The following is a 26,708-nucleotide window of genomic DNA, read 5'->3' on the forward strand; positions in this document are numbered from 1 at the left end:
TCAGGGTTGTCATGGTGATTAGAAGAGTTCAGGGACTGGCCAGGGAGAAAGGGCCACCGTAGCAACTGTGGACACGATGGACACGGTCCTGCCCTCCCCGCCTTTGTCTCCATGGCGTCAGGGACCCTTCCCTGGACTTAGCTGCTGAGAGCTGGTGAGGCTATCCCCACGCTGATGGGTAAAAGGAAAACCAGATGCCACCCGCTACCTGGCAATGGACTTGTAAAACATGTGATTTTATTTGGAATGATTCTTCTAACTCACATAAACCTTATTTTAGAGTTTTATTAGATCGGCATACATTTAGTGATCCCTGAAGAAGGTTCTAGTTTAATGGGGTAGACAGACACAATCACAATGTATACTTCATTTGTTTCCCCTTATGTTAGTTGTATATCTGTCTCTCTCTCCCCACTAAACTAGAACCTTCTTTAGGGACCAATAGTCAATCATGATGCAAGTTGTTCTCCCGTCCATCTATCCATCCACCCATCCATCCATCCTTCTACGTATTCATTCACCATTTTGTTATCCATTCTTCCATCGGGCCATCTGACTATCCGTTCTTTCAACTATCCAATTTTCCTTTCACCCATCCTCCCACCCATCCATCTATCCATCCATCCATCCTTCCTTCTATCCATCCATCCATCCATCCATCCTTCCATCCATCACCCATCCACCTTTCATTTAGTCAACGCATATCAGGTGCCCACTCTGGGCTATGCAATTACCCCTCAGGGTGATGTGCCAGGTGAGCTGGCTTCCTAGAGGTGCTGTGGCACTGCCCCCAGTGGATATACCATGGCCCCAGGCCCGTGACCATCAAGTTCTATCCTTGAAATTGGAGCATCCTGCAGGCAGTGATGGCTCCTGACCGTGATGGCAGCCTCTTACCTGCACCCATGATGAGGCCGGGGGCAGTGTCCTTGGTGTGCACAGTGCCTGACACGTAGGGGTTGTCTGCCCAGCGCAGGTGCAGGTGCAGGTGGCAGTCCGGCTGTGGGGGGTAGAGAAGGAGCCATGGTCAGCACTTGGGAGGGAGAAGTGACCTGAGAAAAGTAAGGCTGATGTTGAATCCAGCCCTGTGGCTTTTTGGCTGTGAAGGTGGGATCAGGAGTGCTTCAGAGGGGTCGGGGGAAGGCAGACAGGAGGCTTGGAGGCTGACAGCCAGGTGAAGGCTGTCAGGTCAGGACCAGTGGAGGGTTCTCCCAGCCTGGGTGCTGGAGGGTGGGCTCCCCAACGTGGCTCCTGAGTGCAGAGCTGGGCCGCAGAACGGGACTCCGGGAGGGAGACTGCACAGTCCATGCCCACGTTCATTCATTCATTCATCCGCCCAGAACATTTACTGGTGGTCTCTTAGGTGGGCATCAGGCGACAGCTGCGGGACACCCCGTAAGCCCTGCACCCTATGGGAGAGGCAGGGGGTAAGGTGGGCACGCTAGAGCCCAGTTTACTCACGAGCATCAGTGCAACCTTGACGCAGCCCCGGCTGGTGCCCTGGTTGGAGGGGCAGAAACACTGGTTGTATTAAGACAGCCAACGGCAACTCACAGTGCTGTTTGGCTGCCTCTGGGCCAGCGCCAGTACTTTACAAGGTGTGCATCACTGAATGCTCTCAACATCTGTACTGTCATCCCTGCTGCGTTGATGGGGAAACTGAGGCAGAGTGCATTTAAGCAACTTGCCAGGGCAGTCGTGGGGCTGGGACCACGGCTGAGGCTGCCTGGTTCCAAAGTCCATGCTCTGAGCCCTGTGGAGGGTCTGGTACTTCCAGGCAAACTGGGCCAGCAGCCCCCAGAATGAGGAAGCACCAGCTGTTTCCTGCCCGGTGCTGCCAGATCCCTCATCTGTCTCCACCCCAGCTGCCTGCATCCCCACCCTCTGCTGAGATGGCAGAGGCCACAGCCAGCTCCCCTGGCTAGGGCTGGGGGATCCCGGGGGAACAGGCGAGCTGAGAATGATGTGTCCTCTGGACTGACCTTCCCGAGTCTCCTCTCCCCTGGCCTCGGTGACTCAAGGCCACAATCCCTCTGTCACATCCACAATAGACCAAAAGACCACAGGGCATGGGACAAGGCCCAAGGTTTCTGCACAGCTCCCTCCAGGCCACCGGACACGGCACCGGGCAGTGACCCGCCAGCCATTAGCCGGGGCTGCCTGTCGCCCACACCGCCAGGGTCATTGCAGAGCTCCACTGTCATTGCTATATTCTACTGTCTACCGAAATCCATCGAGAGATGTTTTTTCTCTACAGTTTATGTTTCTTTAACACTTTCTTCTGGTCCATGAACTGAGTATGTTTTATACAGATTATCTGAAGTTAAAAATAAAACCGATAGTAGGTTGGATATGGATCTGGGTCAGATGCCACCAGGGCCTGATCCAGTGGGAGATGGGCTCTATTTGTCTGTACCAGAGTTTATAAAAATGTATTTGTTGCATCACATACTGTATGGTTCCACTGACAGGAAATGTCCAGAGCAGGGAAATCTATAGAGACAGAAAGTGGATTAGTGGTTGCTCAGGGCAGGGGGTGGGATGGGAGATGGCGGGTGGTGACTAAAGGGTACAGGGTTTCCTTTTGAGGTGATGAAAATGGTCTAAAATGGACTACGGTGGTGGTTGCACAGCTCATGAAGATACTAGAAACCACTGAATTGCACACTTTAAATGGGTGAATTGTATGGGATGTGATTGGTACCTCAGTCAAGCTACTAAAAACAAACAAAATAAGAGGTGGCAAAATGAGCTGAAAGAGGCCCCCTCCTGAAGCAGACTTGGTAGGCTAGAGGCCCTCCCCGGGGCAGCCTGGGGAGCCCCAGGCTGAAGATGGCAGGGCTCTGTGGACCCGGGAGCCTGGTCACGGAATCACCCCGGAGGAGAGTCCCCATCCAGGAACACCTGGATTGAACGGGACAAACTTGACCCACTGCGGAAGGTTAAGCTGTCCCCCCTTCTGGATTTCTCCTGGTTTCTTACAGCTGACAAGCAGGTTGGTGAACTAATACCTGTGGTGACACCCTTCGGTCCCCTCGCCCATCCAACGACCAGGAACTAACGAGGAGGGCGTGTCCAGGGGGAGGGGTGCCCGTGACCTCTCTGAGCAGGGCCAGTCTCTACCTGCAGAAGGAAGCTCTACAGCAGGAGGAATAGGACCCTCGGCAGGGACGTGGCCCGCCCTCCTGTGTCCCACTGGCACGCTCCCGGGCTGAGAAGGTCCGGCCCAGGCATGACCCTGCTCTGGTGCCCCAGAGGTCCTGGGGGGCCAGGCGGGGCCTGGAGTGGCCAAGCTTCTGGGCTGGTCTCCCCAGGCTGCAACTAGCCTTTTCCACATTCCTTGATGTGCTGTGCACACAATATCACTGTCTCTGTGTGCAGTGAACAGAGCAAGTCAGAGGCTGTGGCTCATAGAACCTGGCTGCCCCTCCCCCTCCCCAGCCCACTGCTGCTCTGTGCTGACTGCTGGTTGCCTGTTGGGGCCAGAAGTGGAACACTCCTCAGGGTTCCCTGCGGTCGGCAGTGGCCCACAGACAGAGCTGCAGTCCCCTTTGGTGCCATGGAGGGCCACACAGATGTCTTCCAGCCGGTCCTGGAGCTGTAGTGGGTGCTCTGCTGGTATCTGACAAGCTGACGCAAGGCCCAGCCGACTGAGCTGAGCTGATAAAGGGCGTGGAAGGCCAGGCGGGCCTGGAGAGGCCGACCCCCAGGGCACTGGGCACCTGCACATGTGATGGGATGGGAAGCATTGAGTGCCAGGCTGCTTTTGGGGTGTACAGTCAGACACGGCAGGGTCCCCCGAGGACACCCAGGCCAAGGGTGGGAAGACCTCAAGGACAGGCTGGTGCCAGGGCAGTCGGTGCTGAATGCCTCGTCCTGGTGGGGTGGCCCGGGTACCTGCAGGGCTTGGATGGATGTGACGCGGACCAAGCTGGGAGGCCCACACCGTCCCAAGGCTCCCCCTTCTCGGCCCCTCTCCATGCAGGAGCTGGCTGGTGCTCCCAAAAGGCGTCCAGCAAAGACTGCCGGAGGGCTGGAGGGCCACACTGTCAGCCGTCCCTGCCGGACACCCCACTGCTCAGCTCAGTCCGGTTGCTGAGAAGAGTTGCCACAGGCAGCAAAACGAATGGGTTTTCATTCTGAATCCAGATGTCAACAGATACAAAACCGTCTTCCAAGGGCCATTTCTCATCCTAAAACAGGTCTGATCCACACTCATCTATTCCCTGTCACTCGAAGGAAATCTCCCCAGCCAGAGAGCTGGTCAAATGGCTCGGGAAAACCTTCATGACCCAGAGTTAAGAGAAAAATGGAAGACTCAGAAATCACACACGTGTCAGGATCCCAAAGATGACTTTTTAACGTGAATATAAGCCAAAGGATTGACCAGAAAAATGCCCGATTACCATTACTTCTGGGTGACGTGGTTACAGGTGTAACTTATTCCCCTTCTTATACATTTCTGCTTTTTCCAAGTATTCTGCAATAAGCAGGAATCACATTTCTGATGAGAAATAAACCCTCAAGTGTAGCTTGCCCTGTGCCATTGGAGACTGTGTGGCTGAGTGGACACAGAGAAGAAACCCAGGAGAAGGGCCACGCTTGCTCACCCGGCATGCCCCCCACCCGCTGCTGCCAGGTCTGCACACACAGGGTAATGGGCCTCGCAGCCAAGGCTGTGATTTCTGTCTTTTGTGACCAGCTGGGTGTCCCGATACTTGTCCTCTGTCCACTGTGCTCATCGGGCTCTCTGCGTGCCTGCCTGCAGCCACACACTTACCAGCTGACCCCTACTTTTATTATTTTAAGGCCAGGGCATAAATCTTGAAAGGTTATCTCCTCGCTGAGCTGCATAATTGCAGACAAGAATCTATTCTTAGCGAAAACTTGCTTTGACAGATTAATATGGCTTACCTTTGTCGATGATGATACAAAAATTAGCCCTTTCACAGCAATTTTTTTCTCAGAAGAGCTTTTACAAGGGGCAGGTGATTAATTCTCCCCGGTGGTCGACAGGTGTTATTATCCCGTTATTAGCGGGAGGGGGGCTTGCGTAGAGGCCAAGCACAGGCCCCTAGTCGGTGAGGTCAGGGAGCGAGGGACTGACACTGCCCAGGCCGAGGCTCTGCCCGGAGAGCACAGAGCCCCACCCTGGCCCTGGAGAGTGGTCAGTGGCTGTCCAGGCAGGGTGCCTACCATCTTCAGGGGCCCTGCAGAGATCCAGGCAGATCTCAAGAGGGCAGGATTGTTTGCTATTTTGTGTACTGATGTATTCCCAACACCCAGAACAGTGTTTTGCACATATAGGTCCCCTTACGTGTTTGTTGAATGACTATCCCTGTGAAATAGGCACTGTTATTCTTTCTAGTTACAGAGGCACAGCAATGATGGGGGTCCTTGACTGTGAGGGGCTTCCGATCGAAGCCAGGGGGAAATAGAAGTAAGTGTGCCCAGTGAAGCCTTCTCAGTGGAGGGGATATCTAGACAGGGTTTTCAGGTGTCAGTAGGAGTTCACTGAATAAGAAGAAAAGGGCATTCCAGCCCTCTCCACCCTCAAGGCAGTGAAGACACTGGGGCAGCCTATACTCATATTCATGTAGAAAGGCACCCTTGGAATAGCTGGACTGGCTTAGGGCTCATGACATTTGGGCTGTGTCCTGGCTCCCCCTCACTTATCCAGCCCCTCACTTCCACAGAGTGTACTTCCTGGCCCTTGACATTGGCCAACAGGGCTTAACAGATGCACAAGCGGGCTTGCAGTGTTCTTGCAATGTTTCTGCTCACTCTCTTGCACCTCTGCTATTGCCTGAGAATGTGCCTGGGCTGGTCCCAGAGGAGGATACTAGATCCCTTCCTAAATCGACCAACCCCCAGGTGCATGAACGAGCCCAGCCTCTCACAGATCTCGAGAAGAGTGATTGCTGTTTGGGGTGGCTTGTTACACAGCGCTGTTGTGACAGGAGCTGACTGATACACTCCCCTCTCTGACTTCCAGTTAACTCTTCTGTAAAGCAAGGAGTTTCATGTGGCCCTCTCCACCACACCCAGAGAAATAGGTGGTTCATGTCTCCCAGATGGCCCTTCTCAGACATCAGCATCTCTGACCCCTAGGGCCTGAGGTAACGTCTAGTGCCCACCCTGGGGAAGGTGTATGCAGTGAGCAGGGCACTTACAGGCTTGCAGTTGGTTGGTTTCCCGTTCATGTCCGTGCTGGGAGGCCTCAGGTAATCCCAGTCTCGGCCCTTGCTGTAGGTTATAAGCGTCACCACCTTCCCGTCGACTTTTTGGTTCGCCAGAAAGACTCCTTTCACCCCTCGGACCTGGGACAGAAGTACAAGAAGGATGGCAAAAGCCTGCCCAGCCCCTTGCTAAGAGCTCTGTGTGCACGGCCTCATTTCACCCCAAGAACAGCCCAGAGCTGAAGCTGACTATACACCCTGGAGGCAAGTGGGTCTGTGGGGAAAAGGGACCAGAGACGCTGGCCTGAGCTTTGACTGGGAGCCGGTACTGTCTGACCCCAAATTCTGAGTGCATTTCACAACACTGAGCTGTCTTCCCAGATCCAGACCCCGGCTGTTGGACGGCGAGCAGAGCCCTGGTCCCCGAGGTGCCTGTGCATTTCGGTCACGCTGTCTTTAGCTGGGGCTCCTGATTCAGAGCCCTAGCCCCTCACCTCCCTCCCAGTGGACCCACAGGGCCTGGACCCATGGAGTCGCTCTGGGCTTTCCTCCGGGGACTGCCTCAGCTCAGCCCCACATGCAGATGCCAGACTGTGAGGACAGGGTCCGTGCTGGCCCCAGCCTGCCCTGTGCCCCCTTTCTCAGGGTTTCTTGAGGGGCCAGGGCAGTGAACACACACATCCTATCATTGGTTACTGAGTTCGCGCACAAGAAAGGGTAAGATATCAGCAATTCCCAATTGTTCAACCTCCTGGTCCCACAGAAATGAACATTTTCGGCAAGTTCCTTGGGCACGGAAGACTTGGCCCCAGTAACCGAGGCCCGCTGGTGTGGTCTGAGTTCCTCGGGGCCCCCGTGTGCCCGAAGCAGCTTTGTTTTTGTTTGTTTGTTTGTTTGTTTTTGCGGTATGCGGGCCTCTCACTGCTGTGGCCTCTCCCGTTGCAGAGCACAGGCCCTGGACGTGCAGTCTCAGTGGCCATGGCTCACGGGCCTAGCCGCTCCGCAGCATGTGGGATACTCCCGGACCGGGGCACGAACCTGTGTCCCCTGCACCGAAGCAGCTTTTGCTGCTCTATAAATAGCACGAAGCCAAGGCAACTGAGGCTGAGTTGTGGGATTTACCTGAAGTTCCATGGCCAAGTGTGATGCTTAGGCTGAGAGTGATAAAACACAGTTGTTAAGTGCCTTCTACGTGGTGGGCAAGGGAATTAATGTCCGTCTCATTAAATTATCAGACTCCAGGAGGTTGGTGCTTTCCTAAGCCTCCATGCCAAATGTCTGACAGGTGGGGAGCAGGCCAGGGTGGATCCCAGAGGTTCGGATGCACAGTGAACCGTGTATGAGCTTCCTGTGGCTGCTACAACAGGTAACAGACAGAGGGGCTTAAACTACACACATTGATCATGCTATAGCTCTGGAGGCCGGAAGTCCAACACAGGTCCCATCGGGCTGAAAGCAACTGGTGTCTCCGGGGGAGACGTGTGTCCTTGCCTTTCCCCCGTGTCTAGAGGTGCTGGGGTGCTTGGTTTGCGGCCCCTCCTGCTTCTTCAAAGCCAGCGGTACAGCATCTCCCTGGCCATTCTTCCATGATTCTGTGTGTTTTTCTGCCTTTCCTTTCTGCCCCTCCTTCCACATGTGAGGACCCTAGAGATTGCAGTGGGCCTCACGGAGAATTCTGGAAAACCTTCCCATCTGCCAGTTGCTAACCTGAATCCCCCTTTGCCTGTGTCTTCTGCTAGGATGCTTCTCTCTGGGTTGGAGACCAGGGGTCTGGCCCTCATCTCCACAGACGAGGATTAGGGGATGGTCCTTCTGGGGTCAGCCCCAGGGGCAGGAGGACCGCAGCCCCTTCTCTCACTCATGGTGACATCACTGTCTCTGGCTCACCTGAGGCATCACCAGGGGGCGGGCACCTGGCCTGCTCGGTGCTGAGTCTAGACGCCTCCCCTGATGTCCTAGGGGCAGATAGGTTGCTGATTTGCCCAGTGATGGCTTGCTTTATTTGGAAAGCGCCCTTTTATATCCCGACTGGTCTCCATGAAAACACTCAGCAGTAAATAACATGGACCCTCCCATCCCAGAAGAGGTAGTAACAGGCCGAGTTTCCCTGGGGAGGGTGTGATCAGCTGAGTGCTGGCTCCCAGTATTGATGTGCCCACTTCACATAACTGCCCTCTTCATGGCTGTGCTCACTTCCTGGGGGCTGCCGTAACAAAGCATCACAAACTGGTGGCTGGGGGGAGGGCTTAAAACAACAGAAATTTGTTCTCTCACAGTCTGGAAGCCAGAGGTCCAAAATCAAGGCATTGGCAGGGCTGCCCTCCCTCTGAAGTTTCTCAGGGAGGATCCTTCCTGTGTCTTCCAGCTTCAAGTGGCTGCAGGTGTTCCTGGGCTGCGGCCACATCACTCCACTCTCTGCTCTGTCTTCACAGGGCCCTCTTTCCTGTGTGTCTGTGTCTCCTCTTCTGATCCTTACCAGGACACTTGTCATTGGTTTAGGGTCCAGCATGAGCTCATCTCAAGATCCTTCAGTTAATGACAGCTGCAAAGATCCTCTTTCCAAATTAACTCATGGTCACAGGTTCCAGGGATTCGATGTGGCTGTAGCTTTTGTGGGCCCCCATTTAGCCCACTACAATGACGGTCTCCCAGCTGTGGCCAGGGTTCCTCAGGGTCAGGGCACAAGACTGGAAGCCCCCTCAACCCCCTTCCTAACCCAAGCTCCAACACAAAGAGGCCCCCGGAAAAGGGTTGCCGTCTTGTCTGGAACCAGGACCCATCCTGCAGAGGTCAGAGCTCATAGGCCCTTGAAAGCTCAGGCCTCTCGGGGCAGTATTTGCCTGTGACGTCTGGGATAAGACATTTTTTCCTGGATCTGACATCGGATGAACGATAACCATGACAGTGATGGAATTGGGGCACGTGTAGAACCTCTAGGCCAGGCCCCTCCCATGCACTATCTCAAATCCACAGAGAAGGCACCTGCAGTGAAAACTGTCGAGAGCCTGCTGAGCACTGAGTTGGCATCAGGTGCTGCTGTATGTGTTTAACGGAAACGAATTCACACAGCAACCCTCTGAGGAAGGTACTACTGTCGTCTTCATTTTGCAATGGGGACACTGAAGCACAGAGTGGTTAAGTAATGTGCCTAAGGTCACACAGCAAATACATACCAGAACTGGGATTTGAACCCCAGCAGTGGGGCTCCAGAGTTGTGCTTGTAACCACTACCTGTGATCCCCATTAAGTGGATTTCAGAGACGCACAGTCACTTGCAAGGGGGCCCAGCTTTGGATCTGGCCACTGTGAACTCCCTCCCATCCCCACGGCCTCTCACTGCCTGATCTTTGGCGTGAATCACTGTTCCCTGGCTGCTCAGCTGGCTAACTTCTGCTCAGCCTCAATTCAGTCTGCACCCCTTCCTCCAGGAAGTACTCCCTGACTTCCACCCTGGGCTGGCCGACTGCCCCTCATGGTGTCTTCTAGAGGCTGACACACCAGGTGGGAGCTGGTCTTCCTGTAGAGTCCGGAGCCCTGTGAGAGGTGGTCTACTCCTCCTTGTGTCCCGGGGGTAGGGCCTGGAGCCTGGCGTGCGGTACAGGAGCTACATATACCCGCAGTGGGCCGTGGACGCTCCTGTCTGAGGTGCCCTCCTTACGTGTCGGTTACACGCCTGTCCTGTGTGTAACTTTCAGCAAGCAGCAGTGAGCCACAGGCTGTCCAGCTCGGGAAGTAAACCCTGACAAATGGGTTCTCATTGTAAACAAATGATTACATTCATTACTCCCTTGGTTCTGCTCAGCTGATGACAACTCAAAGAGGAAGGCTGCAGCTCTGGCTCTGTCCAGGAGGACGCCTCCCACCCGGATTGACCCACACTGATGCCCAAGGCTCGGCTCGCCACCCACGGGACACCCTCCCCAGCTCCGCAGGGACAGCAGAGCCTGGCAGGACCGCCACCGGTGTTTACTACGAGAACACATGGCCCCTGCAGGTGAGCCCGCTGGCTGGGGGCTCCCTGAGGCCAGGGCATGAGGGAGGAATTTAAGGGTGAATGACCTACCGAGGGAGTGCTAGCCAGGAAGATGGATGGAGCTTGGACCGACACCCCTGGGCTGCTTCTGGTTTTTCGCTGACTTCTGGTCTACCTGGGCAGGTGGCTTGCCCTGTCTGAGCCTCAGGTTCCTTACCTGTAAAGCGGCTGAGGGACCCCCTGCCCGGCTCTGGTGTGGACAAGAACAGAGGAGGTGACCGTGAAAGGCCAGGTCCAGGCTGGGCCCACGGTGGGTGAAGGATTGACATTTGCGGAATCCAAGTACAGGATGGTGCGTGGGTGTTTTCTTGGGGGAGGGAGCCCGGCGTGGGAGCCGGAAGCCCCAGTTCAGAGCCTCTGATCTGCCCCTCGGTGTCACGTGACAAGAGCAAGTGGCTTAAATGGGACACAGATGGGGGCGGGACCCCAGGGAGGGCACAGGGAGGTCTGAGGACTGCAGGCAGGGAGGCCTCAACCCCCAACCTCAGAGAGAGGAGCTGCAGGGCCAAGGGAGAGACAGAGGGAGCAAGAGACAGCCAGACGGACATGGGATACACAGAGGGGAGGGACAAGGAGACCAGGGCTGGGGCCGGGGAGGCCGTGAGGCCGGAGGTGGACAGGGGAGGGTCCCAGCTTCTGTCACCTGCCTGTTTCATGCAGTGACGTTCAGGGCAGGAACGGCTTTACAGATAACAGATGGTGATCGAATGGATGATGGGGACCACTAACCTGAACCCCAACTCAGCAGAATGTTATCCCCCCACCAATTCCATTCTTCTCATTGGCAGACCTGTATCACAAGGTACTCCATTACTGTTACTTGAATTTCATCAGAAAGAGCAAGTTTTCTCTCCTGTTCTAAAAGTACCTGCGTTGTACCCTTTTGACCGGCAGTCTAAAACATTTGGCCCTTGACAGAATTTTGGCAGGTCCCCGGGTTGGAGCAGTGGAGATGGGGAGGGAAGGGGGGGAAGCCGGGACAGGGGTGCCACCTGGCCCACCACAGGCTGCACTGAGGGTCCCACCTCGAGGATATCGATGACCACGCTCTCCTCCGCCTGGCGCGAGCTGCGCACGTCCCCCAGCACCAGCGAGTAGCGTACGCCGCGCGGGTCCGACTGGTAGAGGTTGTAGGTGTCGGTCTGGTACCACTCCTGCACGGCCACGAACACCTGGCTCTCGTCTGTGCTGATGACCTGCAGATCCTGGGGACGGCGGGGGAGCCGGGGTCAGAGGCGGGCTGGGGGCCCAAGCGGGAGAGGGAAGCTGGCCTGGGGGGAGGGGGAACGGGGGGAGGGGTGAGCAGGCCTTGGGGGCGGGGCAGGCCTCAGGCCTGGCGGGAGTGAGGGGCTTGGCCACAGCCCTCTTGGAGTCAGGCTGACCTAGATTTTCATCCTGGCTCTGCCCTCTCAGCTCTATGACCTTGGCCAAGTCCCTTTACCTCCCTGGGCCTCCGTTTTCCCACCTCCGAAATGGGGATGACATTCCCACCCTCTATACCGGGCGGGGGGAGGGATGCCCGGGCACTGGGTGGGGTGCAGTGACACCTCCTCCCATCTGCCCCTGCAGCGAGGAGGGGGAGCTTTCCTCCATGCACCCCCCAGACCATCAGAATGCACCCCAGACCATCACCTCTGGAAGGCAGGGAGGCGTCTCCTCCCGGGCCCCTCCCCCATCCCATCCTGAGGATCAGGCAGGTCATCTGTCCGTTCATTCATTCAACACGTATTCATTAAGCGCCTACTGTGTGCCAGGCACTGTTCTAGGCCCAGGGCTACACCAGGGAGCCCCACTGGCCTCTGCCCTCTGGGGACGTACGCTGGTGGGAGGGATGGATTAATTCACTCCAGCCTCACGCCCAGGACCGCATCACCAGCCTGCTACGGGAGCTGCCCTTTGCCCACAGCTCCTCCTGGCCAGGCCACCGTCACCCTTGGCCCCCACCAGGCACACAGCCAACAAGGCCCCCTCCCCCAGGGCAGCGGGCTGCCCAGGGCCCTATGGGAGCCGAGGGCAGGCGCCTGGCCAGTAGGCAGGCGGGGGGCTGCCCTGAGCAGGTGAGCAGCCAAGGCCAAGGCCCAGAGCCTGGGTTCCACCTGGAGCAGAAGGCCAGGCAGCACCTGAGTGGGCCGGGCAGCCGTCTGGGGCTTCAGCGCCAGATTTTACAATTCAGAATTAAAAAAAAAAAAAAAAAACCAATTGAATAAAAAGGAAGAAGAAACCCAGGGCTAACCTTACTTTCTTGTTTTTCTTTTCATTCCCAGCCAGCACCAACGACTGCATGGGAGGCACGTGAAAAGGCACCTGAACGGCCCCATTTCAAAACCATAAGGAGCTCTTATTCTGCAGCCTCTACTGTTTGCCTTCTATCACTCCGAGACTTTTACTGCCCCTCTGGCGGTAGAGCTGCCGAGATCCAGGAGCACAAGACGGATGGCGGAGGGAGGGGCCTGGCTACAACCCTCCGCCCCGCCCACTGCAGGTGGTGCAGTTTGGAGGAACTTCCTTTTGCATTTCTCACCTGATGTTAGGGCACAGAGACAGGAAATGTTTCTCTTTCTCTAATAGCAGATTGGGTCCCTATTCTGTCTAGCCGAGCAAGACCTTCAACTGCGAGAAGAAGAGGCTGCCTGGGCAGGGCACAGGCTGGTGAAGGCCCCTTCCCCTCCTGCCTGCGCCCACCCCCCCCCAAGTTGTGCAGCCAAAAGAAGGGGCTCTGCAGAAAAGGGATGCAGTGCCGTGAAACACCTGTGATGCACCTCCCAACCAGGGAGAACCCTGCAGCACGAGCGGGGCGTTGGTCCGTGGCTGTAAATCTAACACACAGACATGGGTGGACCAAGCAGCTCACAGCCAAGGAGGGGTTACAGAGTCAGGGGTCACAGGCCTGGAGGTCCCAATCTGTGAAATGGGACAGTAGGGTGGTAGGGCGTCTGAGAGATGCCTGTGAAACCTGGGAAGTGAGGTCATCTCTGTTTCTCTCGCTCACCTCCCCTCCTATTTCTCCATGCTTGGCCACAGGCCAGGCTGCACTGTGTCCATTGGGGTACTGGTCATTCTGCGGCCTCAGCAGGAAAAAGCCTTCCATCGGCCCGAGTTTCTGACCTCACGCAGTGCCCGGCATTAATCACACGAGAACAATCAGTATTTACTGTTATTGCATTAATTCCGACTTTGCCTCCCCCACACCTGAGTAAATGTTTATTATAATCTGGGAAACAACGAAAAATGTGTAAAGGAGCAAAAGTTTCCTGTAGTGCTACCCCTAGAGAGACCTGACATTAGCATTTAAAAATGTTTACTTCTGGTTTTTTTCCCAAGTGGGATTCATATACTTTTTCATGTATGGTTTGCAGCTTGCTTTTTCACATTATATGGGGAGCATTTTCCCCTGTCATTAACATTATTTATAAACACCACTTTTATGACTGCATGGTATTCCCTTTTGTGGACGTACCGTATTTCATTGAATATTTCCCCACTAGTGAGCTTTTAGCATCTCCAACGTTATGTGCAAGACAGTCATAAACATTCCCAAACATAGATCTCTGCATCTTTGTATTTCCTCAACATAAATCTAAGAAGGGAAATTGCTGCGTCGGAGAGTAGGAACATTTTTAAAGCTCTTGTTACATGTTGTTCAATCATCGTCCTGAGAGTATACATTCCTTCCCTACCAGCAGGACTAGAGGGTGCTCATTTTACTTCATGCATTGAAACAGTCTTTTAAAAATCTTTGCTGATTAGAGAGTGATAAATAATATGCAATTTTTTTCTTAAATTTGCCTTTACATTATTCTTTTTTAAAAAAAGTTAGAAGCAGAGACATTTGTTGACTCCATTTTTAAACAAAAGACATTAAAAAAATTACACATATGTATATGTGTTTGCATGTATATATAACTATATGGCCTAGAGAAATACGTGGAGAGAAACACCAGAGTTGCCAATGTTTGTTATCAGGTAGAATTAGGTTTGATTGTAAGTAATAGAAACTGGAAAAAAAAAGTGACTCAAGTGAGATAGAAACTCATTTCTCACGAATGTAAAAGAAGTCCAGAGATAGACATTCCAGGGTGGAAGCTGGAATCACCAGGGACAGAGGCTCCTTCTGGGTCACCATTCCACTGTCCCATGATATGGCCCATGTCCTTATGGTTCAAGATGATTGCTAGAGCTCCAGCCATCTTGTCATCATGCAAGGCAACAGGAGGGAGGGAGGAAAGAGGGAGAGAAAGGCTTGCCTTTAAAGGAGAACTCTGAGAAGTCTCCCAGATGCGACAATTCCACTTAATCTCACTGACCAGATTCTAGAAACAACCACATGTAGCTGCAAGGGAAGCTGGGAGATATAGTCCTAGCTGGGAAGCAATGCACCAGCTAAAATTTGGGGTTTGTTAAACTAAGATGAAGAAGAAAAACGAATATTGAGATGTCTCTAAGAGTTCCTACAACAGTTACTCTGAGGAATGAAGACGTGAGATTGTCATGGAAAGGAGGAATGGAGAGGTAAGCGGGTAGAAATGGTATATATTTGCATTATTCCATTAGTTGTAGTGAAAACATTTTAAAGAAGTAACTTTGGAAAGTTTAAAAACATTTTTAGCAAGCATGATAGGGGAAATTTCCCCAGAGATTTTTACATAAAATCCAGAGAACAGCCAAATGAACGAACACCTTCACCAAATTCTTTCAGCACTTTGAATATAGCAACTCACTGCCTTCTGGCCTCCAAGGTTTCTGATGAGACATCTGCTTATAATCTTCCTGATGATCCCTTGTATGTGACAAGTGGCTTCTCATTTACTGCTTTCAAGATTCTTTCTTTGTCTTTCTACAGTTTGATTATAATGTGTCTTGGTGTGGAACTCTTAGTGTTTATACTACTTGGAGCTCACCAAGCTTTTAAAGATATTTACAGTCATGTCTTTCATCAATTTTAAGGAAGTTTTGGGCCACTATTTTTTCAAATAATTTTTCTGCTCCTTTCTCTCTCTCCTCTCCTTCTCGGACACGCATTATGGAATGCGTGTATTGGTCCACTTGATGGTGTCCCACAGGTCTCTTAGATGGTGTTCACTTTTCTTCAATCTTTTTTCTTTCTGTTCCTCAGATTTTGTAATTTCAGTTGTCTTATCTCAGGTTCTCTGACTCTTTCTTCTGTCTGCTCAAATCTGTTTTTGAATCTCTCTAGTGGAGTTTCCATTTCAATTATTGCTCCTTTTAGCTCCAGAATTTCTTTTTGGCTCCATTTATGTTTTCTATCTATTTTTTTTGGTACAGGCATACCTTGGAGATACTGTGCTTTCAGTTCCAGACCACCACAATAAAGCAAATATCACAATAAAGTGAGTCACATAGATTTTCTGGTTTCTCAGTGTATATCAAAGTGATTTTTACACTATACTGTAGTCGATTAAGTGTACAATGGCATTATGTCTTATGAAATGTACACACCTTAGTTAAAAAGTACTTTATTGCTAAAAAATGCTGACCATCATCTGAGCCTTCAGTGAGTCATACTCTTTTTGCTAGTGGGAGGTCTTGCCTCTCAATGTTGATGGCTGCCCACTGATCAGGGTGGTGGGTGCTGAAGGATGGGGTGCCTGTGGGAATTTCTTTAAAGAAGACAACGATGAAGTTTGCTGCAACAATTGACCCTTCCTTTTTTTTTTTTTTTTTTTTTTTTTTTGCGGTACGTGGGCCTCTCACTGCTGTGGCCTCTCCCGTTGTGGAGCACAGGCTCCGGACGCGCAGGCTCAACGGCCATGGCTCACGGGCCCAGCCGCTCTGCGGCATGTGGGATCTTCCCGGACCGGGGCACGAACCTGTGTCCCCTGCATCGGCAGGCGGACTCTCAACCACTGCGCCACCAGGGAAGCCCGACCCTTCCTTTTATGAACACTTTCTCTGTAGCAGCAGTGCTGTTTGATAGCATTTTATCCACAGTAGAACTTCCTTCAAAATTGGAGTCAATCCTCTCAAACCCTGCCACTGCTTTACCAGCTAAGCTTATGTACTATTCTAAATCCTTTGTTGTCATTTCAGGAATCTTCACAGCATCTTCACCAGGACTAGATTCCATCTCAAGAAACCACTTTCTTTGCTCATCCATAAGTAGCACCTCCTCATTCCTTAAAGTTTTCTCACGAGGTTGCAGCAATTCAGTCCCATCTTCAGGCTCCACTTCCAATTCTAGTTCTCTTGCTCTTTCCACCACATCTGCAGTGACATTCTCCATGAAGTCTTGAGCCCCTCAACGTCATCCATAAGGGTTGGACTCAACTTCTTCCAAACTCCTGTTGATATTGATACTTCGACCTCTTCCCAAGAATCACACGTGTTCTTAATGGCATTTAGGATGGTGTATCCTTTCCAGAAGGTTTTCAATTGACTGCTCAAATCCATCAGAGGAATCACTGTCTATAGCAGCTATAGCCTTATGAAATGCATGTATTAAATCATAAGACTTGAAAGTCAAAATTACCCCTTGATCCATGGGCTGCCAAATGGATATTGTGTTAGCAGACATGAAAACAACGTTAATCTCATTGTATGTCTCCATTAGAGCTCTTGGGTGGCCAGGTGCATTGTCAAATGAGCAGTAATATTTTGAAAGGAATCTTTTTCTGAGCAGTAGGTCTCAACAGTGGGCAGTAAATATGCAGTAAACCATGTTGTAAACAGATGTGCTGTCATTCAGGCTTTGTTCCATTTACAGAACACAGGCAGTGTAGATTTAGCATAATTCTTAAGAGCTCTAAGAATTTGGGCATGGTAAATGAGTACTGGCTTCAACTTAAAGCCACCAGCTGCATTAGCCCTTAACAAGAGAGTCAGCCTGTCCTTTGAACCTCTGAAGCCAGGCACTGACTTCTCCTCTCTATCTATGAAAGTCCTAGATGGTATCTTCTTCCAGTGGAAGGTTTTTGTTTACATTGAAAATCTGTTGTTTAGTGTAGCCACCTTCATTAATGATCTTAGCTGGATCTTTTGGATAACCTATGGGAGATTCTACATCAGCACTTGCTGCTTCACCTTGCACTTTGATGTCATGGAGGTTGCTTCTTTCCTTAAACCTCGTGAACTGACCCCTGCTGGCTTCAAACTTTCTTCTGCAGCTTCCTCACCTCTCTCAGCCTTCATAGAATTGAAGAGAGTTACAGCCTTGCTCTGATTAGGCTTTGGTTTAAGGGAATGTTGTGGCTGATTTGATCTTCTATCCAGACGACTCAGACTTTCTCCATATAAGCAATAAGGCTGTTTTGCTTTCTTATCATTTGTGTTTTCACTGGAGTAGCACTTTTAATTTCTTTCAAGAACTTTTCCTTTGCATTCACAACCTGGCTGTTTGGTGCAAGAGGTCTAGCTCTTGGCCTGTCTTGGCTTTCAACATGCCTTCCTCACTAGCATAATCATTTCTAGGTTTTAATACAAAATGAAACAAGTGTGACTTATCCTTCCACTGGGACACTTAGAGGCCTAATTTCAATGTTGCTGTGTCTCAGGGAATAAGGAGGTCCAAGGAGAGGGAGAGAGATGAGGGAATGGTCGGTTGGAGGAGCAGTCAGAACACACACGACATTTATCAATTAAGTTGGTCCCAAACAATTATAGTAGTAACTCCGAAGATCACTGATCAGAGTTCACCATAACAAATACGGTAATAATGAAAAATGTGAAATATTGTGAGATTTACCCAATGTGACACAAAGACACAAAGTGAGCAAATGCTATTGGGAAAATGGCACCAATAGACTTGTTCCATGCAGGGCTAGGGTTGCCATAAACTTATAATTTGTAAAAAACAAACAAACAAACAAACAAACAAACAATATCTGCAAGGCACAATAAAGTGAGATATGCCTATATTTCTAATTTGTTTGAACATTGTTTTCTTGACTTTCTCCACATTTCCTTTAGCTCTTTGAGCATCTTGAAGACAGTTGTATTAAAGTCTTTGTCTAGTAGATCTGCCATCTGGTCTTTCTCAGAGACAACTTCTGTTGGTATTTTCTCCTTTGAATGGACTGTACTTTCTTTGTTTGCCTTGTGGTTTCTTTGTTATTGAAAACTGGATGTTGGAATCTAATAATGGGGTAACTCTGGAAATCAGATTCTCTCCCTTCCTCAGGGTTTGCTGTTTTTTTCGTTTTTTATTTAGATTTTATTGCTGCAGGCTATCTGCATGTCAGCAATCAGCCTGAGGTATAAACAAGTCCTCAGATCTTCTCTGAGCCTGAGCTTTTTCCTGGGCATGCTTGGTGACTTTCTAAATTCCTCCATATGTGTGGTTGCTTTTGAATGTCCTAGTCCTTAAATGATGGCTCCCAAAAGGAAAAGAAGGAAAATAAAGGTGGGGTGGCAGTGGAAACAGGTTCTGGCTGTAACTGAGCAGGACCCTGTGGGGACTTCCCAGGACAGACCCCTCCTCCATATGCTCTGCTTTAGCTCCTCTCTAAAGGACATAGATAATAGTATCTGATACACATTTTCTGAGTTGTTTTGCAGATGCTAATACCACCACCAAGTGGGAGAAGTTAACTACTTGATCATGAGCATGTTGCCCCATCCTTACCGGTGCCCAAGGATTAATAATGTTAATCCCTATGACCCTGCCCTGTTACCTCACCATCAACCACGAGAATTGCACACGAGCTGATCACATACCCTGGGATGCCCCTCCCTCACCTTGCCTTTAAAAATGTTTTGCTGAAACCTGTCAGGAGTTCGGGTATTTTGAGCACTAGCTGCCTGGACTCCTTGCTTGGTGCCCTGTAATAAACACTGCACTTTCCCTCACCACAACCTGGCGTCAGTGGGTTGGCTTTGCTGCACGTGGGCGGGTAGACCCAAGTTTGGCTTGGTAACATGGCCCTTTAAATCCCTTGGAAGCTGCTTCAGCTGGTGGTGGCTGCAATAATAGCTGTGTGCCTGGGTGTCTGCATGCATGATCAGAAGCAACAATCAACAATCAGAGCACAGACTCCCAATATTGGGTGCAAGTTCCAATATTTAAGGACAAGGTCCTATGCCCACCCTGGCTCCAGCAAGCTGTGTGCCTGCTGCTCTAGGAATATGCAGCTGGGGGGCAGGAGTGGGAGATGGGTAGCTGCTTCCTTGGGAAGAACTAAATCTGTGGATATTAACCTTGATTTATGGTGCAAGCCTTCCCCTGGAAGCTGCAAGCCTTTGAATAGACTCCGGAGTTCCAAAACAATGACATCAGGCAGATTCTGCCAGTGGATTGTTGTCTAAGTGAGAAGACAGACTCCTGTGCTTTCCACTTCACCCTCTCCCCTGATGTCACTTCCTCCTTTATTCTTATGCTTTATGGGTTTTATTTTATTTTATGTAAACATATTACAGATAAAAGACTATTTTTTACTTTAATGTAAATTTGCATTTACTTTTTGCTTATGAATGTTTTTATATAATCAATAGTTACTTGGATTTTCCCCCTCTTTTGTCTGTTTATAGCCTTTGCCTATTTTTTTTTTTCTGTTAGGGAACATGAGTAATTTTTTTAAAAATCTCTACAAGTAAACAATTTAAGCAAAGGATGCTGGCAAATATAATAAAAACTGTTTACCCATTATAGGTTTCAGAGATAGGTGAATTAAAACAGCAGAATGGTACCTTTCATACCTTTTTAAGTATAAGGAAAATAGAATTGATACAACACAAAATTTGGCAAAGCAGTGTTGAAACTGGTCTATTCTAACTTTGCTGGTGGAACCCTTTTAGAAAGCAACTAAGCTCCACAAATATTTATATCCTTTGTCCAGAAGTTTTTCTTAGACTGACTTGAGAAAATAAAAAAAGAAATACCTGTGGGTACAAATATATTCATGGCAGCACTGTTTATAATTATGAAATATGGAAACAACCCAAATGTTTAAACAACAGGAGTCTGGCTTAGCTGAACAAGGTACAGTCTCCTGAGTTGAAAGTTTTGCAGTTGTTTAAGGTGGATATCATGTATCATTTGGGAAAAATTCTCCTGAGACATCATCATGTGAAAGCCAGGCTGTAGACAGAGTGTCTGCAATGATACAGCTACAGCAGTGTCGCCTTGGCTTGGGGCCCAGGACCGAGGGAAACCAAACAGGGCTCGGGAGGGAGGGAGGGAGGGAGGGAGGGAGAGAGGGAGGCTGTGGTGAGCTCCCCTCTGCTCTGATTTCTATTGTTTCCATGATGTTACTTGGGCAATTAAAGAAAAAAAAAAAGATGGGGGTGGTTTGGGGGGAGGAAACAGGCAGGAGTTACAAATTCACCTTATAATAACAAAATCTGATTAGGAAATTCAATTAGCTAGCTCTCCTGTTGTTGGGGGAACACTGGGGTCTGGCTGCTCTCCTGAATTTGGTGGAGATGAAGCAGCCAGCTCCCTGGATGGGCAAGGTTCTCAGCAAAGACCAAATGTGGTCTTGAGGACCCTTCAGGACTCGGGGTGGGGGTGGGTGATCCCTGAGAGCAGCCTGACTTGTGCACGGTCCTCCACTGCCTGTCACTGGGTCCCGGGCAGGACGCCCGAGTGAGGACGCGTAGTGCCAATGCAAATGCCACCGATATAAGTGGGTTCCTGGTCATCCCTTGAAACTGGATGACAGGAGGGGCATGTCTGTTTCTGTCATCACTTATGATGCGGGGGCGGTACTGGCATCACAGCCTCACGACTCTTTTCAGTGACCCCCGATGTCCGCAGAAACGGGAAGCTAGAAGGTAGCACGTGCTGTCAAGGGCCTGCAGCGGGGCTCACAGTGGTGCTTCCTGCAAACGCCCCCAAAGACCAAGAACACTCACTGCCATCTCAGCCACGGACCAAGGAGGTGCAGCCAGGGCTCAAGGTCACAGAGGTCATGATTTGTGGCTGCAGTCTCCTCAGAAGACCCTCAGAAATGGCCTGGCCGCTGGTCCAGCCTCCCCCGTCCCAGGAAAGGGGCAGCATCTGCCCAGGTCCCAGTGCCAGAGGGGAGCAGGGAGAGACCCAAGGGTCCACTCAACCCACCCCCACCAACCGTAGGACAAAGGATGCTGCTGATGCTGCAGCCCCCAGTGGCGGAGGAAGAGCCTCTCAGAAGCTGAAAGGCCCCCCACCCTCCAGAGATGCCAAAGGCATTTGCCATAAATGAAACCATTAGCTTTTCATTTATTTACTCAGCCAACACTAGAAGGACTTTATTAAGATTTCTTCTTTTCTTTCTTTCCTTTCCTTTCCATCTTTTCCCCCTCTTCCTTTTCTTTTTCTATAGAGATGCTTTTAAAAGGTTTTAAAAGTCTCAGGAACTTTTCCCATTTCTGGCTCAGGAGGGGTCTGATGTCCCGAGCAGCAGCTCCTGCATCCAAGTCCTTTCCAGCAAGCCACAGCCCCCGGGCCTGCAGGGGCCAGGGCATCCACCTCCTCTCCACCCTCCAGCCAGGTCTCTCCTACCCCAGGGCCTTTGCACCTGCACTGTCCTACACCTGAACAGCTTTCCCCCAACCTCTGGGCTTCAGATGAAACATCCCCTTTAGGGAAGCTTCCCCCACCCTCCATCACTCTCTGCCTCGGCCTCTCATTTCCTTCACAGTACAAATCACAGCTTGCAATTATTTCACACATTTGTCTATTTGCTTGACTTTCTGCCTGTTTCCTCTGAAAACCCAGCCAGGGCAGGAAACCGGGGTGTCTGACTCACAGCTGTAGCGCCTGTTCCCAGCTTACATTTCGTGCTCGATAAGTATGTGGGGGAGAAGGGCTGCTTCAATCTGTGTTTCTGAATTATGTACATGGGATGGAGACCGTCCTCTGGAGGGAGATCTAGCAGAAGACTGGTCTCAGACTCACCTGGACCTTGGACCTCTGTTTAAAACCTGCTTTGGTTTCTTACAAGCTGTGTGACCTCAGACGAGATATTCAGCCTCTCTGAACATCAATCACCTCCTTTGTAAAGTTGGAATAAAATATCAGTAGGGAGGGGGCTGTGGAGTTCACCCTGAGGCAGGGCAGGGGCAGGGTCTGGACAGCCTCCACGTCCCCCTTCTTTGCCTGCCAGGCAAGGGGAAGGAAGTAGCATTAATTGAGCACCTACTATCTACCAGGCACTATGCTATGCAGCTGGAATGCTGAGGTGAATAAAACAGAAACTGCCCCCCAGCCCTGGAAACTCCAGTTGAAAGCAGGATGGACACAGGGGGTTCCCAGCACCCTGAGTGTCAGGAAGGAGAAAGGTTGGGTGTGAGCAGGAAACCGAGGCCTGGACCAGCCTGGAGGGTCAGTGGGAAGAGACATTTGTCTGAAACATCACATGCGCAGGAGTCTGGGGAAAAGAAAGACCAGGCAGAGGGAAGGAACATGGCAGAGGCGCTAAGACAGAATGAAGCTGGCACATGTGAGGATGGAGTGGAGGGGGAGGGGGGAGTAACTTGCTCTTATCCATCCTGACCTGGCCACCACCAAGCACAGGTGCAAAAGCCCTGCAGCCCCACGACTCAGGGCAGGCTCAGCACCCGGCTCAGGGCCCAGTGGAATGGGGAACCCACTCATACCTTTGGCAACGCATACTTCGGCAGCTTCATCGGGACAAATTCATTGCGACGATAAGAGATGTAGTATTTGGTCTGGTTTGTTGAGGTTGCCTAACAGGAGGGGAAAAATAAGTTTTTAAGGGACTAGCTTTCTTTTTTTTCTTTTTTTTTTTTTTTGTGGTACGCGGGCCTCTCACTGTTGTGGCCTCTCCCGTTGCGGAGCACAGGCTCTGGACATGCAGGCTCAGCAGCCATGGCTCACAGGCCCAGCCGCTCCACGGCATGTGGGATCTTCCCGGACCGGGGCACGAACCCATGTCCCCTGCATCGGCAGGCAGACTCTCAACCACTGCGCCACCAGGGAAGCCCGGGACTAGGTTTCTTGTCGAGACAAATCTTGGTGAAAATGCCCTTTTACTTTGCTTATACATGCTCTGCCTGAAATGGGCAGACTCCTATTCATCCTTCAGAGCCCCACACCAAATGCCCCACCTCTGGGAAGTCTTCCTCCACCTCCCTCAGTTAGAACTAACCTCCTTCCCCATGCTCTCTCAGCACCTGGCTTCCCTACGTCTGAGTTACAGACAAGGTGAAGAAAATTCTGTTCCCCAGAACTCCTCTTAGGGAGAGTACTTGGTGAGCCACTGACTGGAGGAAGAGACAGGCCAAAGGTAAGCTCAAGCCACAAAAGATGACCACCAGACCACGAGGCAAGAGAAACAATACGAGAGGCAACACTCCTGAGACAGTCATGTGGCCAGCACTGCCCCAAACAGCTCATCGGTATCAAAACCAACAACTCCACGACCTGTGATCATTTCCATTTTAAAGATGAGAAAAGTGAGGCCCAGAGATGGAGTAACTTGTCTCTCACGGGATATAATAGAAGACCCAGGAAAAGAGCAGCATGTGCTTCTTTGGGGCAGCGGCAAGGAGGAGGGGGTGAGAAGGGAAGACGAGGAACAAGGGGGCAAACGGGTGATGGGAGAGGGGGTGGGCTGGGAGCTGGACAGGGCACGGCGGCCCCTGACCTCTGGCCCCGGCCGGGCATGCACTGCGGGCTGCGCCTTCCCCCGTCGGACACAGACAGTGTCACCAGCGGCAGACCAGGCCTCTGTGACAGAGCTGAGAGCCAGCCGTTATCACATCTGCACACAGACCAGCCAGCGATGACCGCGCACCGTCCAGGCTGAGCACGCGGGGGCGGCTCCTTCACCATCACGGCTTAGCCTCCTGAGCCCCCTCCTTCCAGACCAGGTCACTGAGCAGCCCAGTTACAGCGTGGCCCCACTTCCCGACAGCACCCGATCCGGCATCTTCCATCCTCCCCGATCCCCCTCCCATGGCCCACCCTCGGCCAGGCCTTCCCAGCACCTCTAACTGAGCCCTGCACCCCATCCTGGGGCCCCGTGGTGCATGGTGCCTACTGCTGCACGAGGACCAGCCCAACCTGTCTAGCCACAGCTGTGCCCCCGGGGTCTCAGGCTTGGGGCGCTGGCAGACCAGACAATCACAACATTTAGAAAACACTCAATGTGAGATACGGTTGTCAAAGAAGCCAGTGTTGTCATTGCTCCAAACCTTGGTAGGTATTTGCAGAAACACAATGGGAGGTGCTGGGAAGACAGCGGTGTTGAGAACAGACCCGGGGCCCCCACCCGCACCGGACTGCAGGGTCTACAGTAAACAGTAAAGGACGACAGTGTGGCTTGGCTGTGACAGAGGAAGGCACAGAGCTGGGGGCGCTCCAAAGAGGCAACCTGTGGGCCTGAAGTAGAGTGGAAGTCAGGGAAGGCTTCCTGGAGGAGGTGGTGCACGACAGTGTTGGGGGAGGAGGTGGAGAAGGGGGCGCGAGCGGTCCACGCCCAGGGAACAGTTGGTGCAAACACAAAGAAGGGATGGGAAGCCGTGGGGCTGGGCATCAGCAGAGGGTGAAGGAGAATGGGGGTGGGGCTGGGAGTCGGGGGCGGGACTGGGAATCAGGGTCGATGGTGGCAGGAGCCTCTTGCCTTGCCTGCTCTAATGGGGGCCGTGACACACCCTGCCAGTTCCAGCCCCCAAATCCACAGGAGGCCCTGGTACACTCTGCGTGTGGAGAAGGGTACCTGGGGTGATGAAACGTCCCTGAGACGGGAGAGCCTTCAGGGGAGAGAACACCAGCGGCTGCCCCTAAGGGGCCATCTTCATAGGAGCCTTTGTATTTGTCTCATGGGGTCCTAGAGGGCGGAGCAGGGGTCACTGGATGAGAGTAGAGGAAACACTTCGTCTCAGTGCTGGAATGACATTTCCAAAAGATTTGAGCTATCCAGGAGAGGGGTAGGCTGTTTTAGAAGGAGTGAGCTCCTCATCGGTGGAAGTAATCAAGAAGTGGTATGACCAGCTGCTTCCTGGAGTGTCTGAACCGTCAGACCACATGGTGGTCCCAACTGTGATCTGAGTACCCGTGTGTACAGGCAGCAGGGCTTGGTCCCTGGGCTGTGGATAGCTGATGCCTGGTGGCCAAGAGAAATGACCAGAGACAACAGCTTTGAATATCATTTCAAAGTCACTGGAACCAGATGGAACAAAACGGGTTTGGGCTTGGGGGCCCTGGGCTGTGGGAAGTTCATAGTGGGCAGAAGGCGGGAGCAGGTGGCATCCCTGTGTTTTGGCCTTATGGGGTTTGGGGGGTGCCTTCCACCACCATCACAGGGGCAGGGGAAACTGAATTAAGTAGCACTTGAAAGTAAAATAGCCATTTTATTGCTTCCTGTTTGAGTGATTCCATTTTCCCCCGAGTGGCTTATATTCCACACCTATTGCCAATTTCCAAGAGCCCCAGCAGGAACCTCACCTTAACGAAGATGTAATCGTCCTGCACGGTCAGAGAACTGTGGTCAATGGGGCCCGCGAACGGCACTGCCAGCGTCTTATCGGAGCAATTGTGGATCTGGCAGGTGACGTACCGAAAACCTGCAGGAGAGAAGAGCCAGCCACGTGGTGCATGAAATCTCAAAGACTCAGACTCTAGCTGAAGGAGTCAGACACAGTCTCAGACATGATTAAGTGCTGAACCTTTTTGTCTCGGTCTGCGTTCCGACACCACTGCCGCCGGTTTTGTTTGTGGGTCTGAATTTTAAACGGTGTGCCCTGTGATTACAGCTGCTGCTGAGCGGGGGCAGCTCTGTGCCAGGCGCTCTACTGCGAGGAGTTCTTTTAATACTCAGGACCATGCAGCAATGGTCCCATCTTCCAGATGTGGAAATTGTGGCTGAGCAAGGTTAGGAGACTTGCCTACCTCAGGGCCACCCGGACTGCCTCCAGCTCTTCCTAAAGGAAGTTTCACTGGAACACGGCAGTGCCTGCTGGTTTACGCATCACCCACTGTGCCTTCACCATACAATGGCAGTCACTGGCAGCAGAGACCACACGGCCAGCCAAGCTAAACTGTTTACTAGCTGGCCTTGATGGAAAGCGTTTGCTGACCCCAGGCTAAAGTCACGCAGCGGGGCACTGCCGTGTGAGTGAAGGACTTGATCCACATTCTGTCCCATGCGCCCTCTGCCCCGGCTTAGGGTTAGGGTTAGGGTTAGGCACGGCACCTGCACATCCGTGGCCACCTGTATCCTCTGCCTGGGAGAGGGACCTCGGAGCAATCCGGAGAGATGGTGGGCAGGAGACCCCCCCACACACATCTCCCACCCACCAGCCTTCCCTGGGCAAGCTGGGTGCATGTGGTCACCCAGGGAAGGGACAGTGCAGGACCATGGCAGGCATCCATGGCACCCATCACGACTCGGGACCCCTCCCACCCTCCTGGAGTCTCTCCAACTTAAACGGGTGGGTGTGGGTAGGACTCAGGGGTTCCTTCCCCTCTAACTTTAGACAAACACTTTCATCCCTTTAGAAATATCTACGATCAAGCAAGTTGAACCCCTGTTTTGCCAGGCAGCCGCTGTTCTTACGTCAAGCCCTCTGTTTCCCGGGTTGGGGGCCCCAGCGGACTT

The 26,708-nt window shown here is 51.8% G+C and overlaps 1 protein-coding gene across 2 annotated transcripts in view; it reads right to left on the bottom strand.

Annotated features, from left to right (window-relative positions):
* The window catches only part of SORCS2 (sortilin related VPS10 domain containing receptor 2), a 551,814-nt gene that overhangs the window by 44,917 nt on the left and 480,189 nt on the right, over window positions 1-26,708 (bottom strand). For both annotated transcript variants that reach the window (XM_082635333.1, XM_082635332.1), the window contains 5 exons: window positions 25,556-25,674; window positions 22,744-22,833; window positions 11,238-11,417; window positions 6,174-6,320; window positions 898-1,000 (listed from right to left, as the gene is read on the bottom strand). In XM_082635333.1, coding sequence (XP_082491459.1) covers window positions 898-1,000; window positions 6,174-6,320; window positions 11,238-11,417; window positions 22,744-22,833; window positions 25,556-25,674 — 639 coding nt within the window. The remainder of the gene's footprint in view (window positions 1-897; window positions 1,001-6,173; window positions 6,321-11,237; window positions 11,418-22,743; window positions 22,834-25,555; window positions 25,675-26,708) is intronic.

This window comes from Mesoplodon mirus (assembly GCF_964341445.2).
Source record: "Mesoplodon mirus genome assembly, chromosome: 2".
Taxonomy (NCBI): Eukaryota; Metazoa; Chordata; class Mammalia; order Artiodactyla; family Ziphiidae; genus Mesoplodon; species Mesoplodon mirus.